The sequence below is a fragment of the Bubalus kerabau genome, chromosome 11 (genome assembly GCF_029407905.1).
Source record: "Bubalus kerabau isolate K-KA32 ecotype Philippines breed swamp buffalo chromosome 11, PCC_UOA_SB_1v2, whole genome shotgun sequence".
NCBI lineage: Eukaryota > Metazoa > Chordata > Mammalia > Artiodactyla > Bovidae > Bubalus > Bubalus kerabau.
Window position 1 is genome coordinate 90,663,799 of NC_073634.1, and position 19,366 is coordinate 90,683,164.

General features: G+C 43.2%; 1 protein-coding gene and 1 long non-coding RNA gene across 3 annotated transcripts in view; one reads left to right on the forward strand and one right to left on the reverse strand.

Moving 5' to 3' along the window:
* Positions 1-10,462: 10,462 nt before the first annotated feature.
* LOC129623474 (uncharacterized) lies at positions 10,463-11,756 on the reverse strand. Its single transcript, XR_008700558.1, has 2 exons — positions 11,549-11,756; positions 10,463-11,073 (listed from the first exon to the last, which is right to left on the reverse strand). It is a non-coding gene; the product is annotated as an uncharacterized LOC129623474 (long non-coding RNA).
* The window catches only part of ADAM17 (ADAM metallopeptidase domain 17), a 44,567-nt gene continuing 36,930 nt past the window's right edge, over positions 11,730-19,366 (forward strand). The window contains exon 1 of one of the 2 annotated variants that reach the window (XM_055540962.1): positions 11,730-12,114. In XM_055540962.1, the coding sequence (XP_055396937.1) occupies positions 11,745-12,114 (370 nt within the window). In that variant the 5' untranslated portion in view covers positions 11,730-11,744. Of the gene's footprint in view, positions 12,115-13,979; positions 14,023-19,366 lie in introns of those variants that run through there. The other variant, XM_055540963.1, reaches the window with a different exon arrangement.

Here is a 19,366-nt window from a genome sequence, read left to right on the forward strand (position 1 = left end):
AGTGCTCAACTTAAGTGCCTGTTATGGAGGCATTGGAGATGACAGCGGGTGGAATAGGAGTCTTCCAGCTTTTTTTTTCTGTATTCTGCTGGGTGCATGATCCTGTTACTACCAACTGTTGGACTGTACATTCTTGTGTCAGATGGAAATCGGAAACTGGCCTGTCTCAGCTGGGGCCCATTTTCAGTTGCCTAAGGAGTTCCCACGGTGTAAGACTGGCACAACATTGTAAATCAACTATGAAAAGTGAAAATGGAAATCGCTCAGTCATGTCCGACTCTTTGCAACCCCATGGACTGTAGCCTACCAGGCTCCTCCATCCATGGGATTTTCCAGACAAGAATACTGGAGTGGGTAGCCATTTCCTTCTCCAGGAGATCTTCCTGACCCAGGGATTGAACCCAGATCTCCCGCATTGTAGGCAGATGCTTTACCATCTGAGCCACCAGGGAAGTTAAATCAACTATACTTACCGCCGCCTCCCCCCCTCCCCTCCCCGCCACCGCCGCCAAAAAAAAAAAAATTAGGAAAAAGAAACAGGAATTTCCCTGGAGGTCCGGTAGTTAGGATATTGCACTCCCAGTGCAGGGGGCAGACGTGGCCTTCCTGGTTGGGGAACTAAAATCCTATAAGCTGCCACTGTGTAACCAAAAAAAAAGTTACCATGGTTTAGACAACAAAGTTGTGGACTGGAGATCAGAGCCCTGGGTTGTCATTCCTGCAGTTAATTTGCTCTGGGACTTGGCGAACATCAGTGGCCTGGGAATTCTAGGAAGATGTTTCAGGAGTACTTCAATCCCAAATGCTCTGCTTTGATCTATTTTATACATTAAGTTTCTGTGAAAGATTTCTTTTGGAGATAGAGTGCTACAGCTAAAAACAATAATAGCCAAAAAAGGCTTCCAAACATCACCAAGCTAGATGACAACTACATCACCTTGTTTGTTTAAAATTCACATCTTTGTCACTAAGCTGGAGTATTTTTTTTTTTTTTCATCTTTTGACTATGTTTCATTGCATATGGCATCTTAGTTCCCCACCAGGGATTGAACTTATCCCCAAAAGTTCCAGACATATCTTTTTTGTGGGACACAATTCCACCTATTATAAGCATTAAATTGTCTAATTTGTCTGATTAACGGGAATAGCCTTCTGTGCAGGACTGTGTTATTTGCTGTTGAAGGTAACAGGGTCCTTGCCTCAGGAACGTGTGCTTTTGTGGAGAAAAGCACGATACCATCAGTGGACAGCAGTGTGGGACAAAACAGGAGAGACTGTGAAAGAGGCAAGAAGTAGACATTGCATCCAAGTGTAATCTGAGACCAGAGGCAAGAAAGTCACGTCTGAGGCTGTTAGATGGACAGAGGAGAGAGAGGGAGGGACTGAGCTGGGCAGTTTCCATTAACACCAGCTAAGCATGTTAATGGTGCTTCTTTAGAAACAGCTTTGTATGACCTAAAGAATAAAAAGTCAGTGTGACTATAAATACAATATGGTATCCTGGGATGAATCCTGGAATAGAAACTGTGCAGTCCTATTAGTGGTTATCAAGGGCTGGAAGAAGGGAGTAGTGAAGAATGACTGCTTAGTGGGTCTGGGGGTTTTTTGTGAAGGTGATTTCAATGTTCTAGAACTAGATAGTGGATGTCCTGAATGCCACTAATGATACATTTTATGTCACGTCTATTTCATCATAATTTTTAAAAGACTTAAAAAGGCACACACTTCTAAAAATTGTGAAATCTGATATTTTCTAGTTTTGACAAAACAGACCTAGATTATGTAAGATACTAACGTTAGAGGAAGCTGAGTGAAGAGAATATGGGAACTCTGAACTATCTTGCAGCTTTCCTGTACATCTGAAATTATTCCCAAATGAAAATTTTATTTAAAAAAATTAACAGGAAAAAAATGCGTAACAGCTTTGTTTTTTAAGACCAGTATCACATTGTATGTGTTTTTGTGTTTCTCTGTACCTTTCATTTTTTAGAATGTAAGTCTATTGAGGGCAAAGGTATGAGGCGGGTCTCTGGTATTTTTTTTTCCAGCCTTATTGAGGTATAATTGATAAAAAATTGTATATACACACACAACACATATATATTGTATATATTTAAGGTATACAATGTGTTAATTTTATATACCTTTTCACTGTGAGATGATTATCACAATCAAGCTAGTTACCGTATCTATAGTTACTGGTTTTGTGTGGTGAGAACACTTCAGATCTCCTCTCTGAGCAAAGTTCAAGTGTATAAAACAGTGTTCTTAACCATGGTCAGCATAGTGTACCTTAGATCCCCACATTTATAACTGAAAACTTGTAGCTTTGACCAGATCTCCCATCCCCACCGCTTCCATCCCCAGATTCTGGCAACCACTTTTCTACTCTCTGCTTGAGTTTACCTTTTATATGGTTTTACATATAAATGAGATCATACTGTGTTTATCTTTTTGTGTCCTGACATTTCATATAGCATAATGTCCTTCAGGTTCCTCCCATGTTGTTGCAAATGGCAAGATTTCCTTCCTTTTTATGTCTGAATATTCAATCTCTCATTGTATGTATATACCATATATTCCTTACCCACTTGTCTGCCAGTGGACACAGGTTGTTTCCAAATCTTGGCTACTATGAACCATGCAGTGAATGTGGGGGTGCAGGTATCTCTTTGAGGTACTGATTTCATCCACTTTGGAGGTATTTTCCTAAAATGCTAGTAGAATTAGCAGGTTTTAAACATTCAGCAGCTGAGTTCTGTTTTTCTAAAAAGGATTAAATAGAACATGTTTTCAATTAAGGCCTCCGGTCACTGCAGAACTGGAGGGTAATTGGCGCTTGCCTTCCCTCTGGGGCCTGTCAACCTGAGGGTAATGACTTTTGGCCACTTCAGACCTGAGGTGATTTCAAACCAGCACAAGTTGACATTTTTTTCTCTCTATCCAATGTGTTCTCTATGTTCAGTTATTCACTTGGCTCAATTTCTCTGAGATCTAAAGAGAAGAGAGAGATTTAAGAAGGAAAAGAACACAGCTCCATATGTTGTATGGTATACAGTTTGTAAGGGATATGCTTTGCTCACAGCAGCCAGATAAGCTACTGCAAATCATTCTGTGATAAAAGACAAGGATGCCTGTAAAAAAGATACATAAAAAAGTGTGTGTGTGTATGAGGGAGGGAGACAGAGAGAAAGAAATTGTTACTGAAATTTTAGAAATGAACCTTTTTTTTCTTTTTAATAAATGCTAACTGATTTCATTGCAATTTAGAAAATATAGGTAGCATATAATCATAAGGAAGAATAAGAGGTAAGTATAAGTAGTTCATAGTTCAGTTTTATGCTTTTTCTCATCTAATATGTGCCAGTTTTCCAAGTCATGAGACATTCTTCAGAAACATCATTCTCAATGACTGCATCTTGTTAAGTAATATAGTAGTAAAACTACCTCAAAAATTGATTTAAGTTTTGCATAGTAGTACATTAGCATGGTACATATTACAAAGCTACAAAGGATATGTAGAGAAAATCCTCCCTCCCACCTCCTGTTCATCTCCTAAGACACAGTGTAGATTACAAGTTTTATCTTTTTTAAAAAATTTTTTATTGAAGGATAATTGCTTTACAGAATTTTGTTGTTTTCTGTCAAACCTCAACACAAATCAGCCATAGATATGCATATATCCCCTCTGTTTTGAACTTCTCTCCCATCTCCTTCCCATCCTACCCCTCTAGGTTGATACAGAGCCCCTGTTTGAATTTCTTAGCCATACAGCAAATTCCCATTGGCAATCTGTTTTACATATGGTAGTGTAAGTTTCCATGTTACTCTTTCCATATATTGCACCCTCTCCTCACCTCTCCCCATGGCCACAATTCTATTCTCTATGTCTGTTTCTCCATTGCTGCCCTGTAAGTAAATTCTTCAGTACCATTTTTCTAGAGTCCGTATATATGCGTTAGAATACAATATTTATCTTTCTCTTTCTTACTGACTTCACTGTATAATAGGTTCTAGGTTCATCCGTCTCATTAGAACTGACTCAAAGGTGTTCCTTTTTATGGCTGAGTAATATTCCATTGTATATAGGTACCACAACTTCTTTATCCATTCATGTGTTGATGGACATCTAGGTTGCTTCCGTGTTCTAGTTAATGTAAATGGTACTGCAATGAATAATGGGATGCATGTGTCTTTTTCAATGAAATGACTAGTTTCCTTCTTTTCTCAGACTTGAGAGGAAATAATTCCGTTTCAAGAGGGCTGGTTATTATTTTTTTTTCTTATTAAAGATTCCCAAAGAATCATCTGTTTATCAGTATAGATACTCAAATACTCTGCTTTGCTCCATGCATGATATATTTTTTCACTTTTCTTTCTGGACTCCTCTGTCCATGGAATTCTCCAGGCAAGAATACTGGAGTGGGTAGCCATTCCCTTCTCCAGGGGATGTTTCTAACCCAGGGGTCAAACCTGTCTCCTGCATTGCAGGCAGATTCTCTGCCATCTGAGCTACCAGGAAGCCCCCTTTCTTTCTAAAAGGATCTGAAATACATTAAAATTTCTGAACTAAAATCTTGGAACACGATTTTGGTACACGACTTTGTATATAGTCATATTCCAATAAGAGGGGTCTGTTTTCTGAGGGAGACTTGTGGATTTACTCATACTTTTTCAGGTGCTAACTTCACACAGATTTATTCAGGCCAAAAAAAAAAAAAAGCATACGGTTGTAGGAATAATTCACGTTAGACTGTTAAAGATGTTCTATATCTATAAGGACTGATGGTATTGGTATAGGACAAATAGTGGCTGATAAGATAAACACAGCATGGATGACAAGAAAATGCCCCCAAACTCAGCCAAAACTAGAGAGCTATATCTGATCATTTAGATGAAACCAGTACCAATGCTTGTGTGAATCTAGTAGTTAACTCCAGAATCCTGTGGTGACAGGTGTTTAGTAATTGGAAATATTTTAAGTTCACTTGCAGCAAGTAAATGGTAAATATTTCATTCTATAGCATGGGATCAGCAAATCCCAAGTCATCTTTTACATATCTTTATTAAATCCTAAATTAACCCCTTATGGTGTTAAGGAGAGGCATCTGGATCCAGTCATCTTGCTCATGTTATTTTTCAGACGAGATCGGGCGCGTTGGGGCGCGTTCAGGGTGGTATGGCCATAGACTCATGTTATTTTTCAAATGGGCAATAGTGGCTGTGTAACAAGTTACCCCTAATTTAGAAACTTAAAATAACTAGTATTTATTATTTTCCAGTTTCTGGTGGACAAAAATCAGGGAATGGTTGGGTGGGCGTTGCTGGCTCCCTCTCTCGTGAGGTTGCAGTCAACCTGTTGGGTTGGGGGAATGCCATTGTCTGAAAGGTAGCCTAGGGCTGGAGGATTCACTTCCAAGTTGAGGCAGATAGTCTTTGGCGGTCTCAGTTACTTGGTGGCTGTGGGCTGTTGACCTGTATTCCTATGAATCACTCCATAGACTTCCTGAATGTTCTCAGGTCACAAAAGCTGCCTTCACCTAGTGAGTGATAATAGAGGGAGCAAGCAAGCAAGAGAACAACTGAGATGGAAGACAGAGTTTCTTACAGTCTAATCCTTGGAGTGTAATACCATCACTTCTATGTGCTATAGGTCACACAGACTAACCCTGGTCTAGTGTGGAAGGGGTGTGATTCTATATAAGGGTTTGAGTATCAGGGAGCAGAGACCACTAAGGGCCATCTGGGAGGCTGGCTATGATCAGTTCAATTCAGTTCAGTCGCTCAGTCGTATCCGACTCTTTGCAACCCCATGAATTGCAGCACGCCAGGCCTCCCTGTCCATCACCAACTCCTGGAGTTCACTCAAACTCACATCCATCGAGTCAGTGATGCCATCCAGCCATCTCATCCTCTGTCGTCCCCTTCTCCTCCTGCCCCCAATCCCTCCCAGCATCAGAGTCTTTTCCAATGAGTCAACTCTTTGCATGAGGTGGCCAAAGTACTGGAGTTTCAGCTTTAGCATCATTCCTTCCAAACAACACCCAGGACTGATCTTTAGAATGGACTGGGTGGATCTCCTTGCAGTCCAAGGGACTCTCAAGAGTCTTCAACACCACAGTTCAAAAGCATCAATTGTTCAGCGCTCAGCCTTCTTCACAGTCCAACTCTCACATCCATACATGACCACTGGAAAAACCATAACCTTGACTAGACGGACCTTTGTTGGCAAAGTAATGTCTCTGTTTCTGAATATGCTATCTAGGTTGGTCATAACCCTCCTTCTAAGGAGTAAGCATCTTTTAATTTCATGGCTGCAATAACCATCTGCAGTGATTTTGGAGCCCAAAAAAATAAAGTCTGACACTATTTCCACTGTTTGCCCATCTATTTGCCATGAAGTGATGGGACCGGATGCCATGATCTTCGTTTTCTGAATGTTGAGCTTTAAGCCAACTTTTTCACTCTCACCTTTCACTTTCATCAAGAGGCTTTGGAGTTCCTCTTCACTTTCTGTCATAAGGGTGGTGTCATCTGCATATCTGAGGTTATTGATATTTCTCCTGGCAATCTTGATTCCAGCTTGTGCTTCTTCCAGCCCAGTGTTTCTCATGATGTACTCTGCATATAAGTTAAATAAGCAGGGTGACAATATACAGCCTTGATGTACTCCTTTTTGTATTTGGAACCAGTCTGTTGTTCCATGTCCAGTTCTGACTGTTGCTTCCTGACGTGCATATAGGTTTCTCAAGAGGCAGGTCAGGTGGTCTGGTAGTCCCATCAGTTTATTATGATCCACATAGTCAAAGGCTTTGGCATAGTCAATAAAGCAGAAATAGATGTTTTTCCAGAACACGCTTGCTTTTTCAATGATCCATCGGATGTTGGCAATTTGTTCTCTGGTTCCTCTGCCTTTTCTAAAACCAGCTTGAACATCTGGAAGTTCGCGGTTCACATATTGCTGAAGCCTGGCTTGGAGAATTTTGAGCATTACTTTACTAGCGTGTGAGATGAGTGCAATTGTGCAGTAGTTTGAGCATTCTTTGGCATTGTCTTTCTTTGGGATTGGAATGAAAACTGACCTTTTCCAGTCCTGTGGCCACTGCTGAGTTTTCCAAATTTGCTGGCATATTGAGTGCAGTACTTTCACAGCATCATCTTTCAGGATTTAAAATAGCTCAGCTGGAATTCCATCACCTCCACTAGCTTTGTTGGTAGTGATGCTTTCTAAGGCCCACTTGACTTCACATTCCAGGATGTCTGGCTCTAGGTGAGTGATCACACCATCGTGATTATCTTAGATGTGAAGATCTTTTTTGTACAGTTCTTCTGTGTATTCTTGCCACCTCTTTTTAATATGTTCTGCTTCTGTTAGGTCCATACCATTTCTGTCCTTTACTGAGCCCAGCTTTGCATGAAATGTTCCCTTGGTATCTCTAATTTTCTTGAAGAGATCTCTAGTCTTTCCCATTCTGTTTTTTTTCCTCTATATCTTTGCATTGATTGCTGAGAAAGGCTTTCTTCTCTCTTCTTGCTATTCTTTGGAACTCTGCATTCAGATGCTTATATCTTTCCTTTTCTCTGTTGCTTTTTGCTTCTCTTCTTTTCACAGCTATTTGTAAGGCCTCCCCAGACAACCATTTTGCATTTTTTGCATTTCTTTTCCATGGGGATGGTCTTGATCCCTGTCTCCTGTACAATGTCATGAACCTCCATCCATAGTTCATCAGGCACTCTATCAGATCTAGTCCCTTAAATCTATTTCTCATTTCCACTGTATAATCATAAGGGATTTGATTTAGGTCATACCTGAATGGTCTAGTGGTTTTCCCTACTTTCTCCAATTTAAGTCTGAATTTGGCAATAAGGAGTTCATGATCTGAGCCACAGGCAGCATCTGGTCTTGTTTTTGCTGACTGTATAGAGCTTCTCCATCTTTGGCTGCAAAGAATATAATCAATCTGATTTCAATACTGACCATCTGGTGATGTCCATGTGTAGAATCTTCTCTTGTGTTGTTGTAAGAGGGTGTTTGCTATGACTAGTGTGTTCTCTTGGAAAAACTCTATTAGCCTTTGCCTTGCTTCATTCCATATTCCAAGGCCAAATTTGCCTGTTACTCCAGGTGTTTCTTGACTTCCTACTTTTGCATTCCAGTCCCCTATAATGAAAAGGACATCTTTTTTGGGTGTTATTTCTAAAAGGTCTTGTAGGTCTTCAAAGAACCGTTCAACTTCAGCTTCTTCAGCGTTACTGGTTGGGGCATAGACATGGATTACTGTGATATTGAATGGTTTGCCTTGGAAACGAACAGAGATCATTCTGTCGTTTTTGAGATTGCATCCAAGTACTGCATTTCGGACTCTTTTGTTGACCATGATGGCTACTCCATTTCTTCTAAGGGATTCCTGCCTGCAGTAGATATGATGGTCATCTGAGTTAAATTCACCCATTCCAGTCCATTTTAGTTCACTGATTCCTAGAATGTCGACGTTCACTCTTGCCATCTCTTGTTTGACCACTTCCAATTTGCCTTGATTCATGGACCTGACATTCTAGGTTCCTGTGCAATATTGCTCTTTACAGCATTGGACCTTGCTTCTGTCACCAGTCACATCCACAGCTGGGTATTGTTTTTGCTTTGGCTCCATCCTTTCATTCTTTCTGGAGTTATTTCTCCACTGATCTCCTGTAGCATATTAGGCACCTACTGACCTGGGGAGTTCCTCTTTTAGTATCCTATCATTTTGCCTTTTCATACTGTTCATGGGGTTCTCAAGGCAAGAATACTGAAGTGGTTTGCCATTCCCTTCTCCAGTGGACCACATTCTGTCAGACCTCTCCACCATGACCTGCCCATCTTGGGTGGCCCCACACGGCATGGCTTAGTTTCATTGAGTTAGACAAGGCTGTGGTCCTAGTGTGATTAGATTGACTAGTTTTCTGTGATTATGGTTTCAGTGCGTCTGCCCTCTGATGCCCTCACGCAACACCTACTGTCTTACTTGGGTTTCTCTAACCTTGGATGTGGAGTATCTCTTTATGGCTGCTCCAGCAAAGCACAGCTGCTGCTCCTTACCTTGAACGAAGGGTATTTCCTCACCGCCACCCCTCCTGACCTTGAACGTGGAGTAGCTGCTCTCGGCCATGATAGTGACTTTCAAATCTGTCAGGTATTTATATTCCATTGGGTACATTTAAACCTAACAGCTTTAGTTTTAAATGCTAGTATCTACACTATGCTGGAAATTTCATCCTTTGCCATTGCTTATGATTTAAAAATGTACATATTAAAAAAAAATTCTTCTGGGGATGAGTATAAATGTTTGAAGATAGCTGGCTCAGACTTCTGGTTTTATCCAGTGCATCCCTCTTACCCTGTTCTTCTGGCTCTTTATCTCCCCCATGTGGTGCTCTTGTATCTTAACTATATGGACAATTTATAAATTTAAGATAAACCTCAAACAGGAAATTATAATTTGGGTCCTGATTTGTGAATGGGAAAAATTACTGGAAAGTTTGACTATCTGAAAATCTAGGACTTCTGGATATGAATAAGAAAATCAATCAGGAATTTTACTATTTTAAAATGGCATTTATTAAACAGTTAAGTACTGTGATCTAGGCACAGTACAGGAGCTGGGGTAGGAGACAATGCAATCTAGGATCTGTTAAAGTTATAAGCTGGAAAAGGCTGTATCTGGATGCTCAGAAAATATATTCTTACTGTACAAAGAACTGTACCCAACTCATTTTATATGGTATACATCTTTTAAAAATTATATACAATTGGCAGAGGTGTACCTCTGCTTTACTTTTTGATTAGGTATGTTATCAATGTGTATGTTTAATGAAGATTTAGTTATGCCAAAAATGCACAAAACTAGTAACTATGGATAATAACTGTTGGGAAAAGCTGCTGAGATTTTACTGAGGCATGTCGCTGTGAACCTAAATTTAAACCACAGTATGATTATCTTAAGGCCAAGCCTTAAGACTTGGCCAGACAGGAATAACACTCCATTTCTAACAATTTACCATTTCATATGATGCTTTTGAACTGTGGTGTTGGAGAAGATTCTTGAGTCCCTTGGGCTGCAAGGAGATCCAACCAGTCCATTCTGAAGGAGATCAGTCCTGGGTGTTCTTTGGAAGGAATGATGCTAAAGCTGAAACTCCAGTACTTTGGCCACCTCATGCGAAGAGTTGACTCATTGGACAAGACTCTGATGCTGGGAGGAATTGGGGGCAGGAGGAGAAGGGGACGACAGAAGATGAGATGGCTGGATGGCATCACCGACTCGATGGATGTGAGTCTGAGTGAACTCCGGGAGTTGGTGATGGGCAGGGAGGCCTGGCGTGCTGCGATTCATGGGGTCGCAAAGAGCCGGAGACGACTGAGCAACTGAACTGAACTGAATGGAGAAAAGGCTGTATTTCTCATTCTTACGTGGAAAATGTATTATGTCCTACTCGAATAAACATTAGTTGAACCAAAACATCAATTCACATCCAACGCTGTTAGAATGTTTTATTAAGTACCATGAACACTCAACTAGAGCTAAAATGATGCAAAGGATTTGCAAAACACAAACTGTCTTGGCAAATCTCCAATCTAAGTAAAAAGTGGCCACCAAGTTGAATTTCAAGAAGTTTGCTGGACGATTCTAGAACCTAACCTGTACAGGCAGAGGGGTTAGGTCCAACGTATAGTTTCTGGAACGCTTTGTACACCTTCTACGTACAGTGGGGCCAAAGGGAAACTGCATTAAGGAAGCACCTGTTTATTTCTGTCCTTGACAAAAAAAAAAAAAAAAAAGCCTTTCTCCTTATAACGGATGGAGGCCTAAGACACCCGGCTGGTCCGACGCGGGGCCCGGAAAGCCAAGCTGCACCGCGTTTGAAACTGGGAGGCTGGTCTCGCAGAACTTGGCGCGGAGACGGACGCGGGGGGCCTCCCGCTCCCTGGAGTTGTCCTTCATTCGCTCCAGCACTTCGCTGCTGGGTCATCACCCCTAGCACACCCGGCCAGGGGCTCCTCGTCCGCTCTGGACCCCAGGGTTCTACAACTCGCTTAGTAAAAAGGGTGAAAGGGAAAGTCACTCAGTCTTCGCGACCTCACAGACTACAGTCCCGCCAGGCTCCTCTGTCCATGGGATTCTCCAGGATAGAATACTGGAGCGGGTAGCCATTGCCTTCTCCAGAGGAATCTTCCCGACCCAGGGATCGAACCCGGGTCTCTCTTATGGCAGGCGGATTCTGAGCCACCAGGGAAAACAGGGATCCTATCCAGATGGACTTCCCTGGTGGCTCAGACCGTAAAGCGTCTGCCTGCAACCCGGGGAGACCCGGGTTCCATCTCTGTGTCGGGAAGATTGCCCCGGAGAAGGAAACGGCAACCCATTTCAATATTCTTGCCTGGAGAATCCCATGGACGGAGGCGCCTGGCGCACTACAGCCCATCGAGTCGCAAAGAGTCGGACACAACTGAAAGCGGACGGCCATCGCTTTCAGACGTGGTGGGACCGAGGGACGCGGGGGGACGCACCTCTGAGGGCCCATTCGTGAGCGACCCCGCCCCTGGCGGAGGTCATCCTGGGACAGAGGGGCTGCCCCACTGGGTCGAGTCAGGACGTCGCACGGCGCGTCAGAGGCGGCGCCGGCGGAACCCTCGACGGGACTGGGTAGGGGCAGCAAGACGGCGGCGCGCCGGCGCGGGGCGGAGCGATCGCAGGCCTCCCGACATGCCGCGCGTGGCGCCGGGCTTCCGGCTGTGGGCGGTGCGGGGTCGGAGGCGGCCGGAAGCAGGCTGCGCCAGCCTCTGGTGGCTGTGCCTGCACTTCCTGGGGGCCTCTATCCCGGCTTTGGAGTCTTCCGGTAGGCGGCGCGGGAGGAATAAGCAGCTTCAAGGGCCGGCCCGGGCGGATCCCCTCGTCTCCCAATGTGAGCGGCGTCCCGAGCCCCCTCTTCAGGCGAAGGCTGCCCCCACCCAGAGAGGTGGAGCCGGTGGCCGGGCCGGGACCATGAGGCACCGTGTCCTCTTGCTGACCAGCTTGGTGCATCTGGTGCTGGCGCCGCGACCTCCTGACGAGCGGGAATCCCCGCGGCGATTCGGTAAGGACTCAGAGGAGTTGGCTCCGGGTGCCTGGGACGCGCAGGTTTTGGGGGGAAGAGTAGGCGAGCGGGATCTCTCAGGTGTTTGGAGGCAGGGTGTTGGACGACGGTGGCGCGTCCCGAAGTTTTCGGTGTAGGAAGGGGGTGTGGCTCTCGGAGTCAGGGAAGGAGAGGAGCTAGGATTGTCTTTCTGAATGGGAAAGGGGTCCTAGGGTGCGGTGGGGGGCCTCCTGTTAGTGACTGAGGGCCTGGGAGCGGTCTGCCCCTAGAGTTTGTGTTTGGGCGTGTGTTCCGGAAAGCGGTAAGGCAGGGAGTGGTGACGGCTCGTCTTCGGAGAGAGAGATGCGGTCCCGGTCCTGCCCCGCTAACAAACAAAGCTACATTTTGTTCTTAGCAAAGGCAGGATTCTGGAGGAGGATAGGAAGGCCCAGAGCTCCCCATCTCTTGCACGGCTCTAAGGAAGCGAACTAGATTTTCTGCCTAGGAGGTCCTTAGGCTGTAATCTGGTTGGAAGGCGGTGACTGGAGAACTCTTCTTGGAGTTGGATTTTGCGAACATCTTAACATCGCGTGTGTAGTTATTTAAAATGTAGCTGCTTGTTGGAGGTTCTTAAACCTGCTAGGCCAGCTCGTGATGCCGTTTACTTGGAACGCCTTCCTTGTCATTTTAAACAAAAATGATCAGGGACCCCCAATTTGATCAGTTTTGAGGCTAGAAGTAGAGGGTTATTTAGATTTTCTGAAGAGCTTGGATTTTAGGGGACTAACATTGAGAGATGTGAAATTTGGTGGAAGTTAGTGAAAACTTACAGTGACCGTTAGGGTTCTGTATCTGTTAACAGTTAACATGTAAGAGAATTTGGTTAATTAGTAATAAAGTATGAAACTGTATTTTCCCACTTGAAAAGCTGTAGCCTCGGTGATTTTTCATGGTTGTTTTGGTCTCCAAATCTCACCATAATGCCTTAATATTGTGCACTATGTAAATTTTTTATGGCCAGTAAAAAATTTGCATTACTTTACCTGGCAGTCCTTTTTCCTTATTAAATGGACAAAAACCGTAATTGACGGAAAGTATTAAAGGTGTGTTCTCACTTGAACTACTGCTTTGTGGTTATCTCAAATTGAAAATGAGTTGCAGGTAATTAGTTTAATGAACGGCTAGGGAGAACCTGGTAGGAAGTGCTGAGATGCAGTAACTTAATACAGATTGAAGGAAAATGGTAAGTTAGGGGTGGTCAGAATGGAGGAAGAGGGTAAGGATCCACTTCATAAGGATGGAGAAAAAAAAAGTGAAAGTGAAAGTTGCTTAGTTGTGTTAGATTCTTTGTGACCCCATTGAGTAGTCCGTGGAATTCTCCAGGCCAGAATACTGGAGTGGGTAGCCTTTCCCGTCTCCAGGGGTCTTCCCAACCCAGGGATTGAACCCAGGTCTCCTGCATTGCAGGAAGATTCTTGACTAGCTGAGCTACCAGAGAAGCCCTAATATTAAAAAAAGAAGAAGAAGAAAATATAGATAGTGCAGGTACTATATTCATTCCTAGGATTCGTGCTACTTAAAGTTTCCCACTTGTGAACAAGAGGAATAACAAAACTGAAATACAGATATTTGTACCACTAATACAACTTTCAGTTTTGTTATCATTGTCTTGTTCACAAGTGGGAATCTTTAAGTAGCACAAATCCTAGGAATGGACATAGTACCTGCACTATCTATATTTTCTTCTAAGAAAACCTTGCTTTCTAGGTCTATTCTCAGGAACAGTCACGAATCTTAAGGGTTTGTTTGTTTGTTTTTGTTTTTTGACCATGTGTTTTTATTTGCAAAGTGCAGACAGTTGGTGCCAGAAAAATGCACAGACTTAGCCATTTATTCACTGCATGTTTGAAGAACGCATACTGTATGCAGGTATTATGTGTGACATTGAAAGTGTAATGATCAGACAAATCCATCTTCAAAAGGCTTTAGGTTTAGTGGAATAGAGAGATCTACGCAGAAAATGCTAGAAGAGTATGAAGGAGACGGTTAGAAGACATTATGGTGGGGAATTATTTTCATCAGGTGGTACTGAAACTAGCTGGAGAAGGCTAGTGAAGGCTCCCTGACGGAGGTGATGATATTGAGCCCAGCTGTAAGGTTAAGTAGCTGAAAAGAGAAAACAAGGACATTCCTGATGGAGGCATTTAGTGTTAGAATTGAAATGAAACTTGGAGAGCATGTCTAGTTTTTTAAATAAAGTGGCAAGAAAGATGAGTCTCAGAAAAGTGTAGTGACCGGTCAGGTTCATACCATTAGTGATAAATATATGCCAATAAATACTTGCCTTGTGGGTATTTTTTCTTTTGAAAAATGTTTGTGTGTGTGTGTGTATGTGTTTGATGGCTTTGAATGTAATTTGTTGCTTAACTCTGCCCTAGCATTTAGATTGAATTGGTCAAGGCCAATGAGTAATTTCATAGTTAAAGAATGTGGTTTATTGTTTAACAGCCTTCTTATCCTATAAATGTTACCATGTATAACCACAGTACTAAATATTGATTAGGGGTTTGACAACATTTTCTGAAGAATACATATACATAATAGAATCCTGGCTTTTGGAGTACTGCATAGACCATGGAAAATGATTTCAGTTGAACTGTTACGAATTGCATAATTTAGGAAATTTATGAGTCATGTGAGCCTAGTCATGGTATCTTGTTGAGGTTGCAGCTGGGGTATATAAGTCTCACTTTGATTTCAAAAGTTTTCCCTGTGTAACATTTAATAAAAGAGAATATAGTGGGTGGAAAGAAAAAAATACTGTCACAGATGAGGGGTGAAAGTTTGTATCTGAAACGTGTACCCTGAGGTAATTGGTATGAGGATTCTCCACTTTGCAGTGCTCATTTCTCATTATTGATGGCATCCTTCTGCTCAATCTTTTGACATCTGACTTCCTCTTTTGATGTAAGTTTTGCTTACAGGATGGATTGTATTGAAACTGAAACACTTGCCCACCCCACTTTACTTCAAGAGAAATTTAATGCAGCTCTGCTGTGTACTAGTGAAAGAGATAAACTATTTCTAAAATAGAACGAAGAGTTAAGCAGAGAGCCAGGGTGGGGAAACTGGAGAATTCCTTTTGGCCCTCATGGGGTTTTCCAGAACATTAAGTGTAGGTTTCTTTCAAGGCCCAGTTGGCTGAATATCAGATACTTCACTGTTTTGTATTTGTGAGAGGTGGTGAGTGTTTTCTGTTGGAAGTATAATTTGAAGAAAGTCAGAAGATTGGGAGGGAGGGAGGAAAGGACAGGAAAAGTCTTCACAGGGAAACCTTCATAGAGGTTGGAGAAGGAAATGGCAACCCACTCCAGTATGGCTTGCCTGGAAAATCCCATGGACGGAGAAGCCTGGTAGGCTACACTCTCCATGGGGCCGCAAAGAGTTGGAGATGACTGAGTGACTTCACTTTCACTTTCATAGAGGTAGCAAGGTGAAATGAAGTGCGTTCTCATATGTCCCTTAGTCCTAAAGTGAGCCAAGGAGCCGGGTATTCCTTCCCTACGTCCCTCCTTGTGGTCCCCCCCCCCCCCACCCTGCCTTTTAATAAGAGTTGTTGTTCAGTTGCTAAGTTGTGTCTGACTTTTTGTAACCCCAGGAGCTGCATGCAGCACACTAGGTTTTCCTGTCCTTCACTATCTCCCAGAGTTTGCTCGAGCTCAGTGTCCGTTGAGTTGATGATGCCATCCAACCATCTCATCCTCTGTTGCCCCCTTCTCTTCTTGCCCTCGTTTCTAGCATCAGGGTCTTTTCCTGTGAGTTGGCTCTTCACATCAGGTGGCCAGAGCATTGGAGCTTCAGTATCAGTCCTTCCAGTGAATATTCAGGGTAGATCTCCTTGAGAATTGACTGGTTTGATATCCTTGCAGTCTATGGGACTCTGAAGAGTCTTCTCCAACACCACAGTTCAAAAGTATCAATTCTTCAGTGCTCAGCCTCCTTTTGGTCCAACTCTCACATCCATACACGACTACTGGAGAAATCATAGCTTTGACTAGCCGGACCTTTGTTGGCAAAATGATGTCTCTGCTTTTTAATATGCTGTCTAGGTTTGTCATAGCTTTTCTTCCAAGAAGCAAGCGTTTTTTAATTTCATGGCTGCAGTCATCATCCACAGTGATTTTGGAACCCAAGAAAATAAAATCTGCCACTGTTTTCCACTTTTTCCCCATCTGTTTGCCATGAAGTGATGAGACCAGATGCCATGATTTTAGAATAAGAGTTGTAAGCTTTGACCATCTCATCTGCTACCCTGGTTTCACTTACCATTTGACTGTTCTGATAACTACCAAATATAGATCTCTGACCTAGGCTTGTTCTCTGAAGCTCCACTCTCATGTATCCATCTCAGTATTCACAGATACTTCAAATGTCCACTTACTTCAGATGTCCAGAATTTCTTATCTATTTGATTAGAAGAATGTAAATAGGAGACAAGATTTAATCCAGGAATAGGCAGCAATGTTGCAAACTGTGGAAGTAACCTCATTTCTTAACATGAATTTGCATCCATTTCAGCTGCAGAGCCTTATGGATCAATCCAGGGTTTTCTGCAAGGTTCCCTTAGTCAGGGGCTTTTCTGGTAGCTCAGACAGTAAAGAATCCAAGTACAATGCGGGAGACCTGGGTTTGGGAATACCCTGGATTGGGAAGATCCCCTGGGGAAGGGAATGGCTGCCCACTCACAGTATTCTTGCATGGAGAATCCCATGGACCTGGAGCCTGTGGGGTCACAAAGAGTCGAATAGGACTGAGCGACTAAACACACGTTGAGCTAGGCTTACTTTCCCTTTGGCTCAGTTTCCCTGTGACTGGTCTTGCTGGAGAGTCTTGGCCCAGGTTTAGTCCCAGCCCAGTTGAAGGGCTCTTGATAAGGAGTTATTTGAGGCAGCTCACCCTTCATCCCCCCTAACTGGTATAAACCCATAAAATGAAGTTTTTAGTTCCCAGTCTTTGGGGCCCACTGCCTCGCAGACAGCCCAGTTCTTCTTTTCTTATCCCATAGTCCCAAGGAGGGATTCTCCCATGCCTAGGGCTCGTTGCAAAGTGACCAGGCCTTTCCCTTGTCCTGCATATTTGGAGGAGCACTGAAGAGCAGTCACGTCTCCTGTGTTTTCTGCACAAGTGAAATACACACTTGACTGCAGCCCTGGCTTTACCTTTCCCACTTGTGCGAGAAGTGAGGACATGACTCTTGTTGTGGAGGAACTGTTCATTCTGTGCAGCAGAGTCGTGGAGAGTGAGCAGAGTGCTCCAACAGCGCTGCATGACAACCGTAGGCTGAATTCCAGGAAGATGCGGTTGATTGCAAAAAGAAAAGAGAAATCAAGTAAAAAGTTCACAGATGTTTCCAGATTCTTCTAACACTTCATTGTTTAAAAATAAATTTAATAAGAGACTCACAGACTTAGAAAATGAATTTTACGGTTGCCAGGGGGAAGGGATAGTTAGGGACTTTGGGAAGGTTTTCTACACACTGCTCTACGTAAAATGGATAACCAACAAAGACCTATTGTGTTGCACATGGAACTCGGTTCATTTTTATATGCCAGCCTGGATGGGAGGGGGGTTTGGGGGAGAACGGATACATGTGTATGTGCGGCTGAGTCCCCTTGCTGTTAACCTGACTGCCACAACATTGTTAATCAGCTATACCCCAAAGCAAAATGTTTCTGATGTTAAAAAAAATTTTTTTTTTTTGTTTTTTTCACAAAAATCAGTTTTACTGTAAAAACTTGACTCTGGACACGATGAATGAAATAAGGGTATATTTTATGTCATTGTACCAAAGTCAGTGGCCATAAAAGCATATCCTGAAGATACAACAATTCAGGTTTGAGGGAAAGGTGGAAGGTTTATCAAACCCGTGGGCCCCTCCATTTCTGGGTCCAGAAAGCTGGTTTGTTGCGGACCTTAAGGTGCAGCTTTCTCTGTATTCTTTGAGAACATAAAGAAGAAAGTATCAGCTGTTTTTTATCACTGATATTGATTTTGAACATCATAGACTAACAAATTTACTCTTTCCCTGCCTAAAATCACTGAATTTTCAGTGATGCAACTGCAAACATATGACGACTTAATTCAAAAAAGTTATATGTAAATGATAATTGCAGATAAAGGAACAAGATGTAGTATAGAACTTCAGAATCTTTCAGCATCCACTTGTCCCCTTATGTCAACCTGTTAAAAACAAAATTCAGCCAAGTAAATCTGAAGAACTAATTGGCTTGGCGAGGCACTTTATGCATTGGGCAGCATGCCTGCCAGCAGCTGGAAGGGTTCTCTGAGGGTCTGGACCAAATGGAAGCTTTGGATAGGAAGAAGGATGGGACACGGGTGCTGTGAGTGAAAGAATTTTAGGCCAAGACATCATCTTTTTAGGGGGGAAGGGAACTGGCAAGGATTTTATCATATGGAATATCTCTTCTTCCTCTGTGGGATGAAGGGGCCCATTTGACGGATTACCTCCTTCGTGCTGACCAGGCAATTCCAAACTTGTTGCTTAAGATTACTTGTCTGGTGAAGATTGAAACTACAGTTAGGTTAGGCATTAAGCCTGATTTGGTATCATTGGCTTGTGTTTTCTTTTTAACAAATCCCTTCCCCAAACCTGCTCCCAGTTGTGTTTTCTTTTTTGTAATATCAGTGTATGTGGTGCCACTGTCTACCCAGATATCCAAGTGAGAAGCTTGAGGGTCAGCTAGTGATCTCTACCCAGATTGCTCAGCAGCTTACTAGCTGATTTCCCAGACTGCAGGTTTGTCCTCCTCTAGCCTGTTCAGGGTTTCCCTGGTGGCTCAGGGAATCTGAATCTCAGGGAATTAAAGAATCTGCCTGCAACGCGGGAGACCTGGTTCGATCCCTGGGTTGGGAAGGTCCCCTGGAGAAGGGAAGGGCTACCCACTCCGGTGTTCTGGCCTGGAGAAGCCCATGGGCGGTACAGTCCATGGGGTCGCAAAGAGTCACTGCAGTTGTTGTTGAACCCAGGTTCATGTGCCTGACGCACAGTGAGGCCCAACAAATGGAAATGTCTGAGTTTGAAGCTGAAAAAGGTTTATTGATTGGGAGGGCACCAGTGGAGAAGATGGGAGATGTAGGCTTGTCTCAGAACCATCTTCTTGGCTGCCCGTGGTTTTTAAAGGTAATGTTTGGGGTGAGTGTTCAGGGAGCATGACCTTCCGATTGGTTGGTGGTGAGGCGACAGGGTGGTGTT